The sequence below is a fragment of the Leptidea sinapis genome, chromosome 10 (assembly GCF_905404315.1).
Source record: "Leptidea sinapis chromosome 10, ilLepSina1.1, whole genome shotgun sequence".
In the NCBI taxonomy this organism is placed as follows: domain Eukaryota; kingdom Metazoa; phylum Arthropoda; class Insecta; order Lepidoptera; family Pieridae; genus Leptidea; species Leptidea sinapis.
This window is the reverse complement of record NC_066274.1, coordinates 10062933-10084247: the sequence shown is the minus strand read 5'-3', so window position 1 is coordinate 10084247 and position 21315 is coordinate 10062933. Positions and strand designations below refer to the sequence as shown.

Sequence of the window (21315 nt, the reverse complement as noted above, 5' to 3'; positions counted from 1 at the left end):
CACGGTCCGGTGTAGTTGTAGAACTATTTCTAACTGGTGATTTATTTATTTATTGCTCCAACAGGGTGAACACTAATACAATTCCTTAAGAACTAACACAGATATAACAATTTAAGTGACACCCCAATTATAGGTGCAAATCGAGAACAATTAACAAACGAACACAAACAGAGTTTTAGCAAAATAAATAAGCAGTATATATTAAAAAAATAGTATTTCAAAATTTTAAATTAATTAAAACTATGAGAAATTAAATTTAAATTAAAATAAATTAAATTCGTCCTATGGAAAAAGAGCTCATCAAATAAATCATTGTTAATACATTAGAACTAAAACGATTACAATTGCAAAATTAGACATATTACACATATTAGCGAAAGCTAGTACATAACAGAGGGTGAGCACATAACAGAGTGCTGTATTTTTCTTTTGTAGCTATAAAGGTGATCAGAGAAGATATCAATAGCTTGGCCACCCTTAATATAATTATCATCGCCATTAACAGTGCAGTTATGAACAGCGTTGTAAGTACTTGTAATTCTGTTCAAAGGAGAATTGAGGCCCAGATTAGACCGTGTTGGACTCATTATAAATGGGGTGTATTTCTTGTCCCTGGGACGTCTTCTTCGAACATAAATGTTTAATTTTGAAATTAGATAAGGACTGTCGATTGTGCTGTTGACCAGTTAATACAAAAATACAGCATCATGCATTTTTCTGTGGTTATTTAACGAAACTAAACCGAAGCATCTCAAACGATCTTTATAGTTTGGGAGTTTCTTGGCCAAATTACACGAATAAGATAGGTGCCATAAAAATCTCTTTTGTACACTCTCCAAGCGCTTATTGAAAACATCGTAGTGAGGGTTCCATACGACACTGCAATATTCCAGAGATACGCACTAAACAGTTGTATAATAATATTTTAGTGCTGGGTAACTTAAACTCCCTGATGCTTCTTATGACAAATCCAAGAGTGTTGAAGCTTCTTTTTACAATGTTGTCAATATGCACATTGAATCTCAGGTTACAGTCAAGGGTGACTCCCAAATCACAAATATGATCGACCTCAGCCAACGGTGCGCAGTTGATGTAGTATGACCTGGGTATTTTTGTTTTCTTTCTCGTGAAGCTTATAACATAACATTTTGATTATTTAGGGACATGCCATTTATACTACACCATCTGCTCAATCTATCCAAATCTCTCTGCAACAAAACACAGTCATCGGACGAGTTGACCGGTCTGAAAATTTTTAATTCATCCGCAAACATATAAAATTTAGAATTTTGAAAGCAAGTTCCAATATCATTTATCAATATATTGAAGAGCAAGGGCCCAAGATGAGAGCCCTGTGGTACCCCAGACACGGCTGTAAAACATTTAGAGGAATGCCCAGCTATAATCACTTTAGATTTTCTATCCACTAAGTATGACCTAAACCAGTTTAACAGAATATCGGACAACCCACACGACGAAAGTTTCTTAGGAAGGGACTCGTGATGTACTCTGTCAAAAGCCTTGCTGAAGTCAGTATATATAGCGTCGGTACAGCCGCCATGGTCCACTTCCCCAATAACGTCTTCGACAAAAGAAAACAGATTAGATACGGTGGATCTAGATTTTACAAAACCATGTTGTTCTAGGACAATCAACTGTTTGAAGTGCCAGATAAGTGTAAGATAAACTAGCTTTTCGAAAACTTTAGCAAAAATGGGTATGAGAGAAATGTTTATGAAGATGATCACAACGTTCACGTAACATTTCAAACGTAACTAGATCTAGGTTATTATATTTTCGATATTTTATCCTGTATTTATTATTGATGGAAAGAAATCGGGTGATGGAAGCCGGATCTAGTGCGTAAACTACCATTGAAATAGTTCTACAACTACTCCAGACCGTGTTTTCACGGGTACGGATCGGATTCGGATCGGACGTAGTGCGAAAGCGCTCTTTTAAAATCTAAAATCTTGTCGATTTCACTTTTGTTAGAGCGCCGCATACCATGCTACGGATATAGAACTTAAATGAGTCCAAAATTACAACCTGACTTATTATTAATAATAATAAACCTTATTATTAGTTTATTTTTATTTCTCTGATGTTGTTAAAATTTAAAATTTATGGATACCTATAATTACATGATGCGTACATTTATGCATCTACTGTATTAAATAACTTTTGTTTTTTTACCACTTTACATTTTTTTATTATTTTTTTCAACTTACTCACGTTAGTCCTGACGTTGGAATATTTTTGTTTCGTCGCTTCACATAGATTGTTATTAAAATAATTTATAAAATGATGATTATGTAACTATTATGAATTTAGAAAACTACTTAATGACAATGAGTTTCTGTCCACTTCTTCACATTAATGCCTTTTGCGACGTGGTGGTAAAATGTATAACTTAACTGCATTTGTTCGACCTGATTAAATTAATCTGATTTCAATATTCCACTTCTAGACGCCTTCAGTTCTACAATATTAACACGTTAACCAGCACTTCGACTACTGTGTCACTTCCCTTTTTAATATCAAAAAGTTTAAAGATATCAGTAAAAAATACACACCCTCGACTTCTAATTCGCCGCGAGGCGGACGAAAGCAAAAAATAGGGTTTTTCGGAGGGGCGACTATACGCTAGCAGGCAAATTCAGAGCCTACTACAAGTTACTGTAATTTATATTTTATTTACTGTAAGCTCCTTGAAAACCGCACTGTGGAGGACTACCACACATCCAGATGGTGGGGATGATATCGTAACTTGTGGCGTATCGTGCGAAGGTGAAATTTGGCGGCAGGAATCAGGTTGAACAGCTCTTCGGAACACTCCCCGTGATAATGTAGTTTATCCACTAGATAGTAAAATATTAAGTTATTCGCAAATTATTCGCTTTCCGTTTTTGTTACATAAGATTATGAGACAGTAGTAATGATTTAGGTTTGGCTTGAACGATTAGCAGAAAAAAAAAGTTAAAGATATAATCATTTTGACTGTTGCATCACAATATATTATCAATAGTGTGACAATCATAATGTTAACACCAGGAACAAACATTAACTTGTTATGCCTACTACTCCGTTAATCCGAGTTAGTAGGTCTTTCATTGTATATGCTTTTACAATTTGATCCCAAGAAGTGTTTGTGTGGGAAAGGCTTTTATAGCATAAATTATTTTTTAATTATACTTCAGGCTGCAAATGGAGCGAATAACGTCAGGCTTATAATTTTTTTATTGTACGATATTATTACATTGAAAGCCGGCTAAGATTGTTGCCTGCTCTCATGTCCGACGCACTCTATTTTGAATGGGTGGTAGTTATGGTGGTTGATATTCAATAAGTGATTTTAAATCCTATTTTAAATAATAATATTTGAATTTGAATATAAAATATTTAAATATAATATATATATATACTAATGTCAATATTTTTACAGCCATGGGAGTTAATCTACCAGCTCATCTGGTGATCATTAAGAATACGCAGCAATATGTGAATGGGGCATACCAGGTAAGCAGTGATTCAGATGATTATATATCATCATCATCTTCAGCCCGAAGACGTCCACTGCTGGACAAAGGCCTTCCCCAAAGATCTCCATGACAATCAGTAATGCGCTGCCCTCATCCAACGTATTCCGGCGATCTTGACCAGATCGTCAGTTATTTCGTTGGCCATATTTTTATGGAATAGGACAGTAAATAAGCTTACGGTTCACTTGTTGGTGGCAAAAGGGGTAGCAGCTTTACAAAAAGTTCATTTTACGTTCGTTTTATGTGCGCTTAGATTATTTATACGTCTAGATAGACTATGACAGCTGTGAAAATGTTGGAAAAAATTGAGTTTAGAAGTAACCTCTATTTAGAGGAATGAACGCACACTAATACAAAGTGTCATACAAATCGCGAGAGTAAGACGTAGTTTGTCACGCACACTAAAGTGTTATTCCTGCGGGCCTACCATGAACTCTTATTGCGATTCAATTGACAACCTAAAATTAACTGCTTTGCTATTTCGTACCACGACGTGATTAGAGCTATCTGATTTAGGTTGACGTCAAATCAACTGATTAAATCACAATAATGTCAATTGAATGTCAAAAATCATATCAACTGAATCGCAAACTGATTTAGTTCGTTTATTTATTCGTACCAGTACCATGGGGTAATTTCAATTTCAACCTAAGCTGGATAGCTTATGTGTCAATGTGAGCGAAAAAAGTTCCAACTTCCTTAGAAGACAGTGAATCGTGTTGTTAATAACTTTTAAAAATAGTGAAAACATACAGAAAAGGAAAATTTTATTGATGAAAGATGACGTGAGAATACTTTATCGGACATTTTTGTTAAACAAAATACTGAAAATAAGTACCAAAAATGAAAATACTAAAGACGAGGCAGTAAGGGCCCGGACTATAGCCTGTTCGCAAGAACGAATTAATAAAAATGTACTCTGTGGTCCTGTCAAATCAAACAGCAATGGAGGTGCATTCATAACTCGTTATTTTTACGAAAACACCTAAGCAAACATTTAATTTGTAATTCAAAGAACTATATTAATTTCTATTATTATTATTTAATAAGTACAAAAAAGTCTTAATGGTTTACAATTTGACGCTATAAAGCGCAATTTTAAAATGTTTTTTCAGTATATAGTACGCAAAAAAACCGCTAAAATCATATCATTTTAGGTTTCGAAACGCAACGCATATGGTTAAGTAAGAGAGACTAACTTTTGCAACGACTGTAGAGCGTCATCTCTTTCTCACCACAGACAAATTTATTTTATTCATTCTTATGGCATCCAAACGCGATTCAGTAAAAGGTACTTCATGGTACGGATTTTAGCGATTCAGTTTAGGTACCAAAATCGAACTGCATCGGAATCGCACCGCTTTTTAAAAGTTGATGGTTGGCCCTCTGGCCTGTTTTTATCTGTTGTCAAACAGCAAGCCACTATATCTAGACGTATTAATCATCTAAGTGTACCAAATATATTGTATAGGCATACTATCTTGTTACACACAAATTTTGATGGTGTTATGATACCAATAAAGTAGAAATAAATTTTGAGTGCATAAGGTGCATAAGGGTAAGTTCGGCTACACAAATTAGGATATCATCCCCACCATCTGGATATGTTGCGTTCCTCCACAGTGCGGCTTTCAACGAACTTTCTTCCACGTACGACAAAGCTGTGGAATCAACTTCCTTGTGCGGTGTTTCCGCGGATATACGATGTGAGAACTTTCAAAAACAGTGCGTACACTTTTTTGAAGGGCCGTCAACTTGTGATTCCTCTGGTGTTGCATGAGAATGTGAGCGGCGGTGATCACTTAACACCAGGTGACCCGTACGCTCGTTTGTCCTCCTATTCCATAAAAAAAGAGGTTGTTTGTTGTGTGATGTTAAGTGATCACCGCCGCTCACATTCTCATGCAACACCAGAGGAATCACAAGAGCGTTGCCGGCCTTTAAGGTGTACGCGCTTTTCTTGAAGGTACCCATGTCGTATCGTCCCGGAAACACCGCACAAGGAAGCTCATTCCACAGCTTCGTAGTACGAGGAAGAAAGCTCCTTGAAAACCGCACTGTGGAGGACCACCACACATCCAGATGGTGGGGATGATATCGTAACTTGTGGCGTATCATGCGAAGGTGAAATTTGGCGGCAGGAATCAGGTTGAACAGCTCTTCGGAACACTCCCCGTGATAAATGCGGTAGAAGACACACAATGAAGTGACGTCTCTACGCAACGCCAAGTGATCCAGCCGTTCACAGAGCGCTAGGTCCCCGACGATTCGAGCTGCTCTGCGTTGCACGCGGTCAAATGGATCGAGCTGATACTGGGGTGCGCCAGACCAGAGATGACAGCAATACTCCATGTGAGGCCGGACCTGCGCTTTGTAGAGCGCTAGAATGTGGGCCGGCTTGAAGTATTGCCGTGCTCTATTTATGACGCCCAGTTTCTTCGAAGCCGATTTGGCTTTGCCCTCCAGATGGCCACGGAATTGGCAATTGCTCGAGATTTCGAGACCCAGTATTCCGATACTAGGCGAGGCTTTAAGGGAAGTGTTCTCGAAGAGCGGTGATACGGCAAATGGGTTTTTTTTAGTGGTAAACGCGCAAACTTGAGTCTTCTGGGGGTTAAATTGGACAAGGTTCCACTTACCCCATTCCGTGACCTTCTCGAGAGAGGACTTGATAGAAGACACAAGTTTCTCCCGGCACTGGTCGACGTTTTCCCGAGAGAGACCTGCATGGCCCTTGTATACGGCATCACCAGTGCTGTCGTCTGCATAGCAATGTATGTTGGCGGTGTCCAACATATCATTGATATGCAGAAGAAACAGCGTGGGAGATAGCACACAGCCTTGGGGCACTCCAGCGTTCACGGGCTTGGGATTCGAGCAATAACCGTCGACAACGACCTGTATGCTGCGCCCAGTGAGGAAGCTGGAGGTCCACTTGCATAAGCTCTCGGGAAGCCCAAATGATGGAAGTTTTGTGAAGAGCGCCTTGTGCCATACACGATCAAAGACCTTCGCTATATCCAGGCTAACTCCCAGGCCTTCCCCCTTGCTTTCAATAGCCGCCGCCCATCTATGTGTTCGGTATACCAGAAGATCACCTGCCGACCGTCCATGGTGAAAGCCGTACTGTCGGTCGTTGATCAACTGGTGACCCTCTAGGTATACTAAAAGCTGGCGGCTAATTATGCTCTCCATGATTTTAGAGAGTAGGGAGGTAATAGCAATAGGCCTGTAGTTTGCCGGATCCGAACTGTCTCCTTTTTTTGGGATCGGATGGACAAGGGCTGTCTTCCATGAATCAGGGACTACGCCTTTTGAATAAGAGTGCCGGAATAAACGCTTTAGCACCGGCGTCAACTCAGGGGCACACGTTTTAAGCACGATTGGAGAAATGCCATCCGGTCCGCTCGACTTCCTGACGTCCAACGAAAACAGAGCTCGCCTAACAGTTTTCTGTCGGAACTGTACTTCAGGCATAGAGCTCTGACACCACGGGATGGTCGGCGGTGTTTTTCCGTTGTCGTCAAGAGCCGAGTTGGAGGCAAAAAGAGTGCACAGGAGATCGGCTTTCTCTTTTGCCGTATGGGCCAGGGTGTCATTTCTCATGTGCAACGGCGGCATGGACGGCTGGTTGAAGTTACCAAGAGCAGCTTTCGACAACAACCAGAACTTGCGTGTTCCGGTCGGGTAGCTGGAACGCTGCTCGCCAATTTTGACGACGTGCTTCGATTTCGCACGGGCGATTTGCCGCTTAAAAAATCTGGAGGCACGGTTATATTTCCTCTTCAGAACTTTGCAGTTCGGATCCTTTGAGCCCTGCGCCGCAACCAAAGTTCGATACGCCTGTTTTTTGCAGTCAGATGCTGCTTTAACTGACGCATCGAACCAGGGCTGTGATCTGCCACCGATCGGTACTACATCCTCTGTTCCATAAATTCAGGGTTGTTGGTTACATAGCACGAAACGTCTTTTTTTAGGCCCTTTGTTTTTATTCCCACGTCTCTTGATGCGTTGCGCTGGTTGTATAGTGTGACACCGAAACAACTGAATCATCCGGAACTACCCTGGTTCTGAAATTACCCTGATGCACTACAAAGAAAAAAACTCACAATAGAATTTACACCGCTATATTACTGTGTGTTTAAGACGTCGGCACACGAGAAAAGTAAAAACTACATCAAAGCGAGGCTAATAAAACAAATACTACAATGTGTTTCGTTCTTTATTTTACAATAATATATACCTACTCTTGGCCCGTGGGGCCCCGAGGCGCGGAGAATGTACAAAAAACCTTGTGGGTACGAGGGCTGCACTAAAAGTATCGGGAATGGAATACTTCCACTGTTCCTGTCATATTAAAATCTTTTTAATTGAAAACTCCTTGGTTTTAAAAATCGAATTCCATTTATTTATTTAAAAAAAGATTCTCGGTCTTGTCACAAGGTCTTTTCAAACTTGTTTAGTCGTTGAGAAAATGGAATTGACTCGAGAAAATTCTTGAGCCATAATTTATTATGACTTTCGAAGTGGTTTACCACAAAAACAGTGTGTTGACCGGATGATTTCTGCATTTGGGGATGAAGCACCATCAAAAACCACAATTTATCTCTGGTTTGCTGAATTTCAACGTGGACGTGTCAAGCTCAGTGATGATCCCCGTCAAGGTCGTCCAAAAACTGCAGTCACCAAAGAAAACGTTGATGCTGTGCGTTAGCTGACTGAGGAAGATCGACATGTGACATACCGCGAAATTCAGGCAACTTTAGACATTGGCATGAGTCAAATACAAATTAATTGCATGAACAATTAGGTGTAAAAAAGTTGTTTTCCCGATGGATACCGCATTTGCTCTGTGAAGAGCAAAAAGCGGCTCGCGTTACTTGGTGCGCCAGAACTCTCGAAAGATTCCACGCAGGATCCTCAAATGCTGTATACAGCATCGTATCAGGTGACGAATCCTGGATATACGCGTGCGAACCCGAAACAAAAAACCAGTCACGAGTTTGGGTGTTCGAAAATGAGTTAAAGCCAACAAAAATTGTTCGTTCCCGTGAACGAAGAACAAACAACTGAACAACAACATTGTTCCAACTTTTTGGAACACTCCGTAGTGTTCCAAAAAAAATGATGGCCACGTTTGTCTCCAAAACCGGCCATGTTGCGACTATTCCTCTTGAGGGACAAATAACGGTTAATGCAGAATGGTATGCTAGCATTTGTTTGCCATAGGTCGTTTCTGAACTCCGTAAAGAGAACTGCAACTGCCGCATCATCCTCCATCACGACAATGCTAGTTCTCACACCGCGCACAGAACAAAAGAGATTTTAGAGCAAGAAAATATAGAATTATTAGACCATCCGCCGTATAGCCCCGACCTAAGCCCTAATGATTTCAATACTTTCCCTAAAATAATGAATAAATTGCGTGGTCGGAGATTTTCATCACCTGAAGAAGCTGTGGACGCCTACAAAACGGCCATTTTGGAGACCCCAACTTCCGAATGGAATGGTTGCTTCAATGATTGATACATCGTATGGAAAAATGTGTCAAATTTCGCGGCGAATACTTCGAAAAGCAATAAATGCATTTTTAAATAGTAATGTTGTGTCACTTCCTTGATTCCCGAAATTTTCAGTGCCGCCCTCATGCCTCGCCCTCGCTCAGTGCATCTAAAGGATTTCTCATTTCAAAAATATTTCACGTTTATTAGTTGGTCTTGCTATCTATTACTATAGATTTGCCATTATCATAACCAGGAGTACAGCATCAGCACTATTCTGCAAATGGTGGGTAGAGCCGGCAGACCACAATACGACACAGAAGCAACAGCTGTTATTATGACTCGCAACGCAGATAAGGTACATAATGTTTATTCCTATATATATAGGAATCTCTCTCTCTCTCTTCTATATTCTCCAAAGATCTGTTTTATTATAATATTCTAAAGTCTTAACTTATAGACCAACGGACAAAGATTTAAGCTTTGTATCGTTTGGTGTATAGACACTTGGTCCGTGGGGTCCATAGGCGCGGATAATGTTCAAAGTACTATCTACGCGCCTCAATAGGGCTACTGGTAACCCAAGCGCTGGCAGCTATTTCGGTCAACATATAAGCCTAGCTTCTTTCTATTCAATTCGGAAATGATGCCAGTGTTCGTTATATACTTTTGCGTAGTGATATAATATATAAAGTAATCTTAGTTGATATATTCATTGCAACGCTTAGCGATCAAGACATATGACAACATCCTTGGACTAAAGCACTGAAGACTGAAGAAGATTGTGCAACCATACCAGTTGACTATCGTAGAGTAAATACTTTCCGCCAGCTCACAAGCTATGGCAATCAGAGCGCAAGAAGCGGAAATCAAGTCATACGATATTGTCATAGTACTGCGTAGTGTTAAGAGGGGACGCTAGCAGCGTTAATCCATACAAACGTATTCCCCTTTTTTCGCCCTGGATAATGCTTGTAGAGTGGAGATTTTTTGTCACAAAATCTAGATTTGCTAAAGCTATGTCTGTACGTTATGTTTTTTTCAATCAACTAACGACACAAGAAAATATGACTCTTCAAACATCGTAGAACATGCCATTTTATACCGCCCTGTCCAGACGACAGCGTCTTGGCGTGGAGACGGGATGTGTGGTTGTAATCGAAAAGACGTTCACCTAATCGTATCTGATACACCCCACCCATTCCAAAGGAGTGCCGCTCAGTATTATTGGGAAACCTAAAATTAATGCGACATCGCAATTGCGCTCGTCAGTCACTTCGTGTCATACGGTGATGTCATTAACCCAGTAATTTCAGGAAAAAGGGAGAATTCATCATTTTAAACCTATTGTATCACTATACGAATGACAGTGGTATTTTAAGGGAAATATGTTGCTCGAGTTTTATAAAATGAAACACACAGTCAAAGTACAAAAGTTTATTACTTGTAAAATATACAACTCAAGTATCACACTACAAGAATGTACCTATTCTACGTTTTTGTTACTAAATCACAGAATTGGTAACACGCTTATTATATTTTAAGAAGAATAGAAATATTCTGACAAAAAACAGTGATTAATGATTATATTTTTACAATACTTTATATGGCAGTTCCACTACACTCCATTTTAAGGTGCGATTCGGCAGGCAATGTCTGTCAGTCGGCAATAAAGTATTGATTTCATGAGTTTAATGAGACCGATCTCGACATACGAATCCAACTACTGTGCCGGAATTACAGTCGGTATCTCGGAATTGGTCTTCACCAAATAAATATCTTAAATCGCATCTTTAGACAACAAACACAATCATACTTAGGCTGAGATCTATAGAGTGTACATAGACTTTGCTCAGATTTTACTCACGTAAAACTTATCTGAGTGTGATAAAACGCGAAATGACTTGCATTGGGCTGACTTAGCCAGCTCAGCATAATTTCAGCGTCAAATGACTATGAAAACGAAATAAAATATTATGCTTAGCCTACACTCAGCTATGTTTTACGTAAGTAAAGTCTGAGCACAGTCTTAGTACGCTCTATAAATCTCAGCCTTAAACAAATAATATTGAGATTCAGTTTTAATTTATATGAACTTTTTATTCTGTTTATCTGAACAAGTATTCAGAGATTACATTAAAATGAATGAATAGGCGGGATTTAACATAATATCGTGGTTTATTTGTGTTATTTTTTAATATGATCTCAGTGAACTCTCGAGTATGTTGTGCTAGTTCATCAGTTATAAAAAATCAATAATTTCATTATTAACTAATCTATATAACTACTCGGTTTTGTTTTTATACAAAAGCTCAATCTTATATAAACTTACTTAAATTTGAGTAGTTTATAAACGTAATCCTTTCCACGGTACAATGCTTTAAATCACAATTAAAGGTGTAGGCCCACTATACCGTATCATGCCTAATATTATGTAATATAAATTATACTATATGTACTATATACTATACAAAAACGAATCCTTAACTATCGGTGTACTGTACATCTTTATGGTCATAAATATATGGACTCCGTATGCCATGAACGAAGTATGCGGAAAGAAATGCGATGGATACTATTAGTTATGGAACGTATTATGAGATTTATCATAATTGTTGATCTTTTGTGGATGGCACGTGGCATTAATGATCAGTGAGGAAACAGTCTAATAGAAATTGTCTCATACTTTTTAATATAAATAATATTAGTTTGCCGGTCACTATCCTAGCCCCGTCATGGTACGATACGGTGTAGTGGGACACATCGTCATGGTATGTTCTTTATACCCACTCTATTTACTTTCCTTTATTGAATGGGCTCGCGTTCTCTTGAAAGGTGATCTTGGGTACAAACCCGCTGTCACCTTCTACAGTATATTCGACAGTCATTAGTCTACCATCAGGCAACAACACACGGTATCCACCAATCACCTTACCCTGTGCATCTCCAGTTTCGTTTGCGCCGAAATATAACTCCTTTTCTGGGTCTTCCACGTCGTATTTATATTCGTACTGTAACAAATAACGTAAATAAGTTGCATTTTTTGTTTGGAAACCACATAAAGCATAACGTAGAAAGTTTTACAATATTAGCAGTATTTCCAATTGCGTACCACATGTATTTGGAGCGGTGGTTCATTCTCCGTTAAATAAAAAACATATTAAAATATAAATAATGTAGTATCAGATAGTTGGGATGAATAAATACGAAATAATCAATGTTTGGCTTTTAAGAGCTTGCCATACATCAATCAGTAAAAATCGCATTCAAATTCGTTGAGCCATTGAAAACAACCATGCGAATACCAACAGAAGTATTAATAATATTGAGTTTGAAACCTGTATAGTGTATAGTCTATTCGAGCAACACCTAAATTCTCATCATTATTAAAAGTTTTTATGTTCATATATGTGTTTTTGTGGACGATAAAATATTGTCTAGTCAGCTAACCGTAAAGTAATGTATATTTAATGCTAAATTACGCTGTAATAGTACTAAAGTCACAGTAACTTCCCTATTTTTTGTTACTGGTATTTATATACAGGCCAAGGACTTAGAAAAACTGATGAGTTTAATAAGACTCCCAGTTAAGATTTTATCATAAGATTTATTACCAACTCGTTAGCATGGTTTTCAACATCTGTAGAGAACCAAACAAGCTTCCGGGATCGAAATTTCAAAAGAGCGCAACTTATGTGCATATCATACTATACTTTTGGTCTGTCGTGATGGCTTATGTACTGCTTAAAACTCGTGATAGAAATGATGTAATTAAAAAAAAAAACATTGTAAAAACAAACATATATCTAATGTCTCTAAAAGTTTCAAAACTTGTAACGTCCTTTCTACTTTTTTTTTCTCTCCCAGCTATTAACATTTTTGAAGTTATACTACTTCTTTTGGCGCATTAGGAAAAATTTATCAGAGTGAATTTTACGATGCGCGCGCACATATGGACACCCTGACGTTAATTGGTCAACTAGGCCAGTATTTGTATTATAATACTTCAGACGAAAATTAAATAAATTATGCGGTAAAATATTATTTTCCATAGATAATTAACACGTCTAGTCGCTTGCTTTTAGACAACCGATAAAAACAGGCCATGTTTTATTCATTCCTCTAAATAGAGGTTAGTTAGTATTTTCTTTGATTAACGCGAGTGTTACACATTTATGTAAAACACTTAAGGGATTAAAACGCGTGTAATTTTAACTGTTTCTACATTAGATTTTTGCGTAAAAGTTACATTTTTATTTTAGTTAACCCTTCGTTTCAAGAGATCTCGTAAGGTCTTGACAATTTAATCCTTTAAAAGTGTTTTATTTTGAGGTTAGTTCTGAACACAATTTATTTTCAATGTTTTTAGATCTGTCATAGTCTATCAAGACGTATGTTTTTATACTTTTATCGCGGAACTTTAACATTGTTATTATTATGATGGGTACTCACGATATATATTTTATTAATAAACGGGTACTCAGGATAATATATATTTTATTAATATTTTTTTTATTAATACGTATATATGATTTAAGTTATTTTCATTGGCTTAATGTTATACCTTATATATTACAATATTGTTCTTTATACAAACGTAAAATAGCTCGTGGTATATTTATACGTAAATACCTATTACCTACATACATACTTTTTTAAATAGTGAATAAGAGCTTGTTTTTTTAAATTTAATTTAATTTAATGATTCGTGTTCTTCTTATCTAACCCTTTCATTTGAAACCCAAATTTTGGGGCTCATTACAAATGTCAACACGACATATTTCACATATAGAAACTAACGCCTAATACATAACTAGGCATAACAGGCATTTATTATCTCAAAATTGATTACTTTAGAATTTTTTTTGATGATTCGTTTGCTAAACTACGTAGGTACATCAAGGACGAGAAAAGGGCCACGCTCGAACATTTTGTAGCTAAAACTTCTATGAATATTTTAGGAGAAGTTAAATAAAGATGTAAAACATGCTATCACTAGTGGACAAGCAACAGTTATCTCAATTAAAAATAAAAATATTTCAATATAACCAACTAAGCCAAGGTAATGTGAATTACCTATTGACTTTGAACGTTTGCACAAATCACGAAAAAAATTAAAATAACGCAACTTGTATATTATATTCTATGCTAATGAATCACGACATTGATAAGATTTGAGCTTGACATAACAAACGCTTAGGTAGGTTTTATTTCGTAATTTAATATGGGATAAGTGATTTCGTTAAATGTTTAAAAAAAAAGCAAAAATATTTTGTTTTTATAATGGCATTATTCACAATCTAACCGCACTTCACTCGTGGACGATATTTTGTTGACCCGTCGGAATTAATTTATGGAATACCATACCGGTAATAACCGGTTTATTGATATTATCTCAAATTATGAAAATGAACATGCCGGCAACGCTTTAGTATTGCAGAAGTCTGCGGTTCTGTCTTTCCGTCAAGTGAGACACTTGCTCGTCCTTTTTCTAATGTAAAAGGGTTGTGTATACACATAGAAATCTAAATAAGAAGGAAAAAGTGGCATAAGCGTGGTTAACATATCGCCTCACAGATGACTTATAGGCCACCAGCTAGTGAGTAGTGATTTAGTATTACAAACAATGGCGAACACTGCCGCAACATCAACTAAACCAATAAAATTGTTACATTTCATCGATAAATGTTATTTTTACTAAGCTGTTTTTTTCTTTAAATAAAATATATGGCGATCATTTTACTCACCATTGCTGCATAGGTTCCACAATATCCGGAACGTTGCAAGCGTATGTATCAATACTATGTAGGTATGTATAATATATGCTATGCTAGAGTCGTGCCGTAAGGAAATTACACTTAGAACATTTCTATTAGCATTTCTATACTTATTTAGAAATCTATGGCCGCAACCAATAGTTACAATAACTTGATCTGCTATCTTTTCGATGTCAGATGATGATGTTGTAATGACATTACGAATTCTGCCGTGAAAACCGCATTCAAATCGATTCTACGGTTTCTTAGATGTTCTCTGTTTAAAGAGCACAAAAGAAAAACATCATAAATAATTTGCAACGTACATAAATTGCTTTTTGGAACGAAGTTCCTTATCACGCGTTGTGAAAGGGGGCTAGACGGAAAAAATTCTTACGAAAAGTTGTCACGACACTTTTTGCTATAGTAAGCTATTGTAAGCTGTGCGGCGTGCGCATGTTTATCTGTCTGTCTGTTATAAATGGATATTAAATAATAATAATATTTTTTATTATTACTTATATGAATAATAATATTATTAATTTATTTAATATTTAATTAGTAATTTAATTATTAATATATATATTAATTATTATAAGAAATGTTATAAAATAATATTATATAATATAATATTAATAATTTTCTTATAATAATTAATATAAATAATTATAATTTAATAATTTAAAATTAAAATTTCATTTAATTTATTAATAATTAATTATATTATTAAAAAATAAAATTTAAAATTAATATATATAAAATTTTATTACAATTCCTTCACTTATTAATCGAAAGGAACTTCGTTCCATCCGGGTGTCCCTTGACACCTCTCAACTTTTTTTCTTCTTCTCTTTAGACAAAGTATCTAAAAAGACGGTACCCTTACAAGTTTATTAAACGTATAGAAAACATAGTTTTCCAGAGGAAGTACTGGTAGTTCTAATGCTATGACCAAATAATTTATAATTTGCGTATTATACTCGAATGAGATTTTGCTAGGAAAGTCACATTTAATAAAGTAGCATTTATACATCGAACATAGAAAGCCACTTTAAACAAACTTCCTACGCTTGTAAATGTCAATTTTGACTCCTTTGGTAAACTTACATCAATTGAAACCCTTGCTTATCTCAGTTCCCGTCGCACAGATTAACTTAATGAATACTAACTTAAGAGATAACATCGAGATCATACTAAAGCGCGCACAAAGGCGGTTAGACGCAATTCTTCTATTAATTATTGCTGGCTATTGTGTTCACATATTTAACATAATTGTGCTTAGATTAATCCGATTGTTGATAGAACATGTAAACAGATAAGTACACTGTGCGAGGATTAATTACATGTGAAATATATGCACATATTATGTTTCAAGCCTTGAGAGGTAGTATTAGATTAGACCTAAGATTAAGGATTGGTCTCCGCTGCGCTCCAACTAGAGACAGGATGCAGGCGTAGTCGGAAAGTGCGGCAACTAATACCACGCAAGTGGGCGTGTTCGGCCAGTCTCAAATAATTTGTGACATTGACGTGCCACATATTCTGTTAAACTTTGCTAATAATCGAAACTAAAATGTCGGTTTGCGTAGTAAAACTCTGTAAAAAAAATACAAGAAATAAGAAAGACACTGGAATCACCTATCATCAATAAGTATTTTGTAATAATTTCAATGTAACATAGCACAAAGCGTATGTTACAAAATTGAATGCCATTCAGTGTGAAGATGTCACGCACACAAGCAACTTATAGTTGCCGTAATAAAAAAGCTATTGTTCTTAGGTAGTGCGGTATCTAATTGGAGCGCTGCGGAGACCAATCCTTAATCTAGCTTGACGCTTAGACCTTTACCATATTTAATTGATGATTAGAGACAAAAATCAGTTGGATAACGACTGTAACTGTAAAAAAAAAAGTGTGTGTGCACTTATGTACGCACACACGAAGTTAGGCGTGACAAAATACAATACCTTATTTATTTTTATTCCGCGTGCTATTTGACGTTTATAGAATGAACAATATTATAATAAACAAGGTATTAAATACAACCAATGAAAATATTTTTGTAGAAAGAAATGAATTTTTTTCTTAGAACATATATACTGAAATTTATTTAATACTCGTCCATTTGTTATGGTTCAGTAGACATATGAGTTACAAGAGGCTTATTTATGATAGCTGAAGTATGATAAAAATGATCTATTGATCAACTAACGTCTGGGTGTCGAATTTATGTGACGGTGTGCGCGCGCAGCGTAAAAATTCACCCATAAATCAGGGTTTCGTTGTCGACTATCCTCCTCCAAAACCAGTAGCTTGACGGCTTAAAAAGGTTACCTCTGTTGAGTGGTGTGGGATCTGGTAATGAATAATGCATATCATATTAATTACATGTGTAACGTCTTTAATTACATATTGTGTGTCTAAGGTGGACAAATATACGCATTTTATCGAACAATTGAGCGGTCGGAGCTGGAATGTGTCACTCCAATATAGAATAGGTTTGAGATGATACGAAATAAACTCATGCGCATCTTAAATTTTCGCTTGAGTGGATGTCGAAAACACTATGATAATATTTCAATATCCTTTCATTATGCCTGCGACGCAATTTAATTGACTGTTTCTTTGAAAATATATATTTGTGAGTAAAATCGTAGCTTCAGAACTCCTTATTATAATATTTCATATATATTTCATTATGGACTTTCATATGCTCGGCCAAGTCGCTCCAAATTTTTTTTACGTTTGAAAACATCAGGACTAATACTGGTACACGTGCGCCACTGTACAGGGTGTTAGATGTAAAATTAGCCTGAACATCCAGTAACTTCTTGTTTCTGTGGGTATTTTTTGACTCTCTTGATCCACTATCCATCCACAATCAACTATTAATCCCTAATACATCTAAGTAAAATCTTCTCGTCCCAAATACCAAAAGACGAAGGTTTTCAACCAGTATGTGTTGCCAGTGATGACTTACGGTACGCAGACGTGGTCGCTAACTATGGGCCTGATGAGAAAGCTCATAGTCGCTCAGAGGGCAATGGAGAGGGCTATGCTCGGAGTTCTCTGCGAGATCGAATCAGAAATGAGGAGATCCGTAGGAGAAGAAGAAATGGGCAGGGCACATAGCTCGACGGACAGACGGCCGTTGGGGCAGTAAAGTCCTCGTATGGTGATTACGTTCCGGAAGACGCAGTGTTGGTAGGCCCCTCACAAGATGGACCGACGATCTGGTCAAGATCGCCGGAATACGTTGGATGAGGGCAGCGCAGGACTGATCGTCGTGGAAATCTTTGGGGGAGGCCTTTGTCCAGCAGTGGACGTCTTCCGGCTGATGATGATGATAATGACATCTAAATAATGCAAGTTGCGGACTATCGGTTGTACATAATAGGTTTTAATGATGAGAAGTGACGAGACGACCAATTCGTTCACCTAATGCTAGAGATAATATGTCCTGTTCATTACAAAAAGTAAAAATAATCCCATTTGAGAACTTTACTAAGAATTCGCGCGTGTTTGACACACTTTAAACAAATGTTTAATATTGTCAATAAACCTTTGTCCTTTTCACGTATAGTATTTAACATGTCTTTATATAAACATGTTTATTTATATGTCAAAGGTACGCGCTTTGTTTGAGAAATTACGTGAACGCATCCTTACAGGTTAAGGCTGGCAACTTTTCGTCTAGTGATACTGCGATATTCATCGTTACGTCTTACCACTGTAATTTATAGAAGCTACCTCAACTGCATGTGGTTAGGAAGGTCAATAAACTCTTTGATTTTCACATAATGTATACATGTTTTTGTAGTTAAGATAAAAAATATCAAATCAAATCAAAATCACTATTCATGTAGGTCAGGGAAATGACACTTATGATTGTCTAGTTTTCTTTTCTTTTCATATTTACCCTTACTTCGCAAAAGGTTGAGCTTTAAAATATTTTCTTTAACTTAATCAGACATTTACATTATTTGGACTAAATAAGAAAGAAATGCCTGTATTGGAGGCCTCCGCTCTTCCTTCATTACAGTACTTAAGACAGTGTAGATACAGATAGTTCATGCATTGCAATTGTGGAAGTGTGTTTTTTTGTTTTGTTTGTACTCTTGTTGTATTTTAAATATCGGCTAACCTTTACTATTTTCGTCAATCCCAATTTAGCTTCTATTTAATGTCTCACAACACTTTAAGCTTCGACTCAGATCGTTTCATGATGTGTCACGACTTAATCATTATCAAATTTAAAATCAGCAGGCAGGCGATGTTATTTTAGATTGGCCATCTGCTAGTTCAATCACTTAGCCATAAACAATATTATAACTTAATACATACCGGCATAGGTGGGTATTCTTCTTGTCCTTGCGGCACGGGCGCCGGGGCACAATGCGTACTCCTAAGACTAACGAACACTAGCGCGACTGCTAACATTAGCCATTTCGTTGAAGTCATCTGGTAATGAAAAATATAGAATTACATATAAATAAAATCAAATTATTGTCTGCAATATTTTTTGGGCCGATCTAACGAGACATACGCTTTCAAATGTAGGTAAGGAATCCACATGTATTTAGGTTTTGATCCCATGTAAAACTATTTAAATCCACCCCTACTGTATGATTCTTTTTGGTTTTAAATATTAGAAAATGCATTTTTAATGTACTTATTTCCAACAAACAAACAAAGCACTAACACGAAACTGTTGAGGAAAAAATTAAACGTCATGGTAAAAAGTAAACTACCAATTACCTAAGTTACGACCTTGCATGATCAATAATTCCTGCGGGCAAATTGTTTTGTCAACGCAATATTGGCGTGTGAATTAAATCGAAGCATCATAAGATTACTTAGTTAGACGGGTTGGACGACTCGAGAACTAAATAAAACTGAACATCTCGTCTTATCTGTGGATTTGTGTTACACACGAATTCTCAATATATATTCAAAATAGTGTTGCATATTCCTTGTTTGTGTCATATGCTTGTCTATAGTCAATCTAATTTATACTTCCAGTTTATAATGTCCCAATAAAATGTCTACCACTTAAATGTTATATTTATTTGTCTGTTAGTTCTAAACTTTTGCTTCCTTAATTTACATAAATATATCTTATTGTATTTCATTATACCTACCTATTCACTCACCACATTATTATATTATTTTTGAGGTAGTTTGGTCATGAGGAGGAAGATGATTGCTAGATATGGAAGTGTTAGAGAAGACGGACCTTAGCATAGGTAGAATGTACGAGCAGGAGGCGATTTATAAGTTTTGAGCGCTCAAATTTAATGACTAAAATGAAAGCTTGTTGAGATTTACTATCGCTCTGGACAATTCTCTTGAACCCAGTAGAGAATATATATAGCATATGTAGAGAAAAAGAAACTCAAACTATAAAAAACTAGCAATGCGATGTAAATCACTATAATCGCCTTCCATTTTTGCGCACTCGGTGAGCGCAAACATTGACGTCATAGTTCCAACAAAGAAACAGGAGGAGAGGTTTGGCTGATAATTGACATTTATCACCAGTCACGGAGAATATTTATAATAATGTCATTCGTCAAATTCGCTGTGACCAATGGCATCGCTTCTAAAATATTTGGAAATCCCAGAAATTATTTCACTTATTAAAAACTTTATTTGTTACTCAAATTAAAATTATCAACAAAAATATTGACCTAGGCATAATTTTAAAGCAACGAATTAAAAAAAATATATGTACTTGAGTTTTATTTAAATCATATGTATAATATATAAACCAAATAATAAGTATTTATATTTTGTTTAATTTGAACATAATGTTAAGTTAATCTCAACCTCGGGTCCGAGCGCTTGATACTCAAATCGCCCCCCACGTCGGACAAGAACAAGAGGCCTTTTTATCAATAGGTCATAAGTCATTCCAATGAAGTAAGTCAAGACCATGGCAAATGTACGTTACCTCTCTCTCTATGTCACAGTCACCGTCATACCTAGTAAGTAGTATTGCATTTTGCCTAGTACGTCTCAACTCTAGTAGGTAAGTAAGTGTAAAAGGATACATTATTCTACCTCTAGAAAGTTGAACTTAGAATAGATAGGTTAGGTTATTATAAAAAAGCCCGCTGACTGAGTTTATTGCGCCCATTCTTCTCAGGTCTGAGGCATTCATTTTGGAATGGGTGGTAGTTTTTGCCTTTCAATAAGTGATGTCACATCCTATTTAGAATAATAATATTTGAATTTGAATATTGAAAACGGCCGTTAATCGATAGCGTTACGTGAATTCTAGTCTAAGTGAGACATCAATAAATCTGTCAGAGTGTAAGCACTTGACAGACTTGTCAAAAATAATCTTTCATAATACATTTAAATTTTAGATATTACCAGGTGTTTTCAAACTGCCATACAAGGAAAATTAGCTAGACTGGTGTATATTGAAGTAGATAGATCTAACGCGCGCTAAGCTATGTCTAGCGCCACCTAGCGGTCTTTCAAAACCAAGTTATGTTTCCTGCTTTAAT

The 21315-nt window shown here is 36.5% G+C and overlaps 1 protein-coding gene across 1 annotated transcript in view; it reads left to right on the top strand.

The window, feature by feature from the left end:
- Nucleotides 1-3449: 3449 nt before the first annotated feature.
- Nucleotides 3450-21315, top strand: part of LOC126966607 (probable ATP-dependent DNA helicase HFM1) — a 63555-nt gene continuing 45689 nt past the window's right edge. The window contains exons 1-2 of the mRNA XM_050810768.1: nucleotides 3450-3519; nucleotides 9300-9401. Of these exons, the coding sequence (XP_050666725.1) occupies nucleotides 9327-9401 (75 nt within the window). The 5' untranslated portion in view covers nucleotides 3450-3519; nucleotides 9300-9326. The remainder of the gene's footprint in view (nucleotides 3520-9299; nucleotides 9402-21315) is intronic.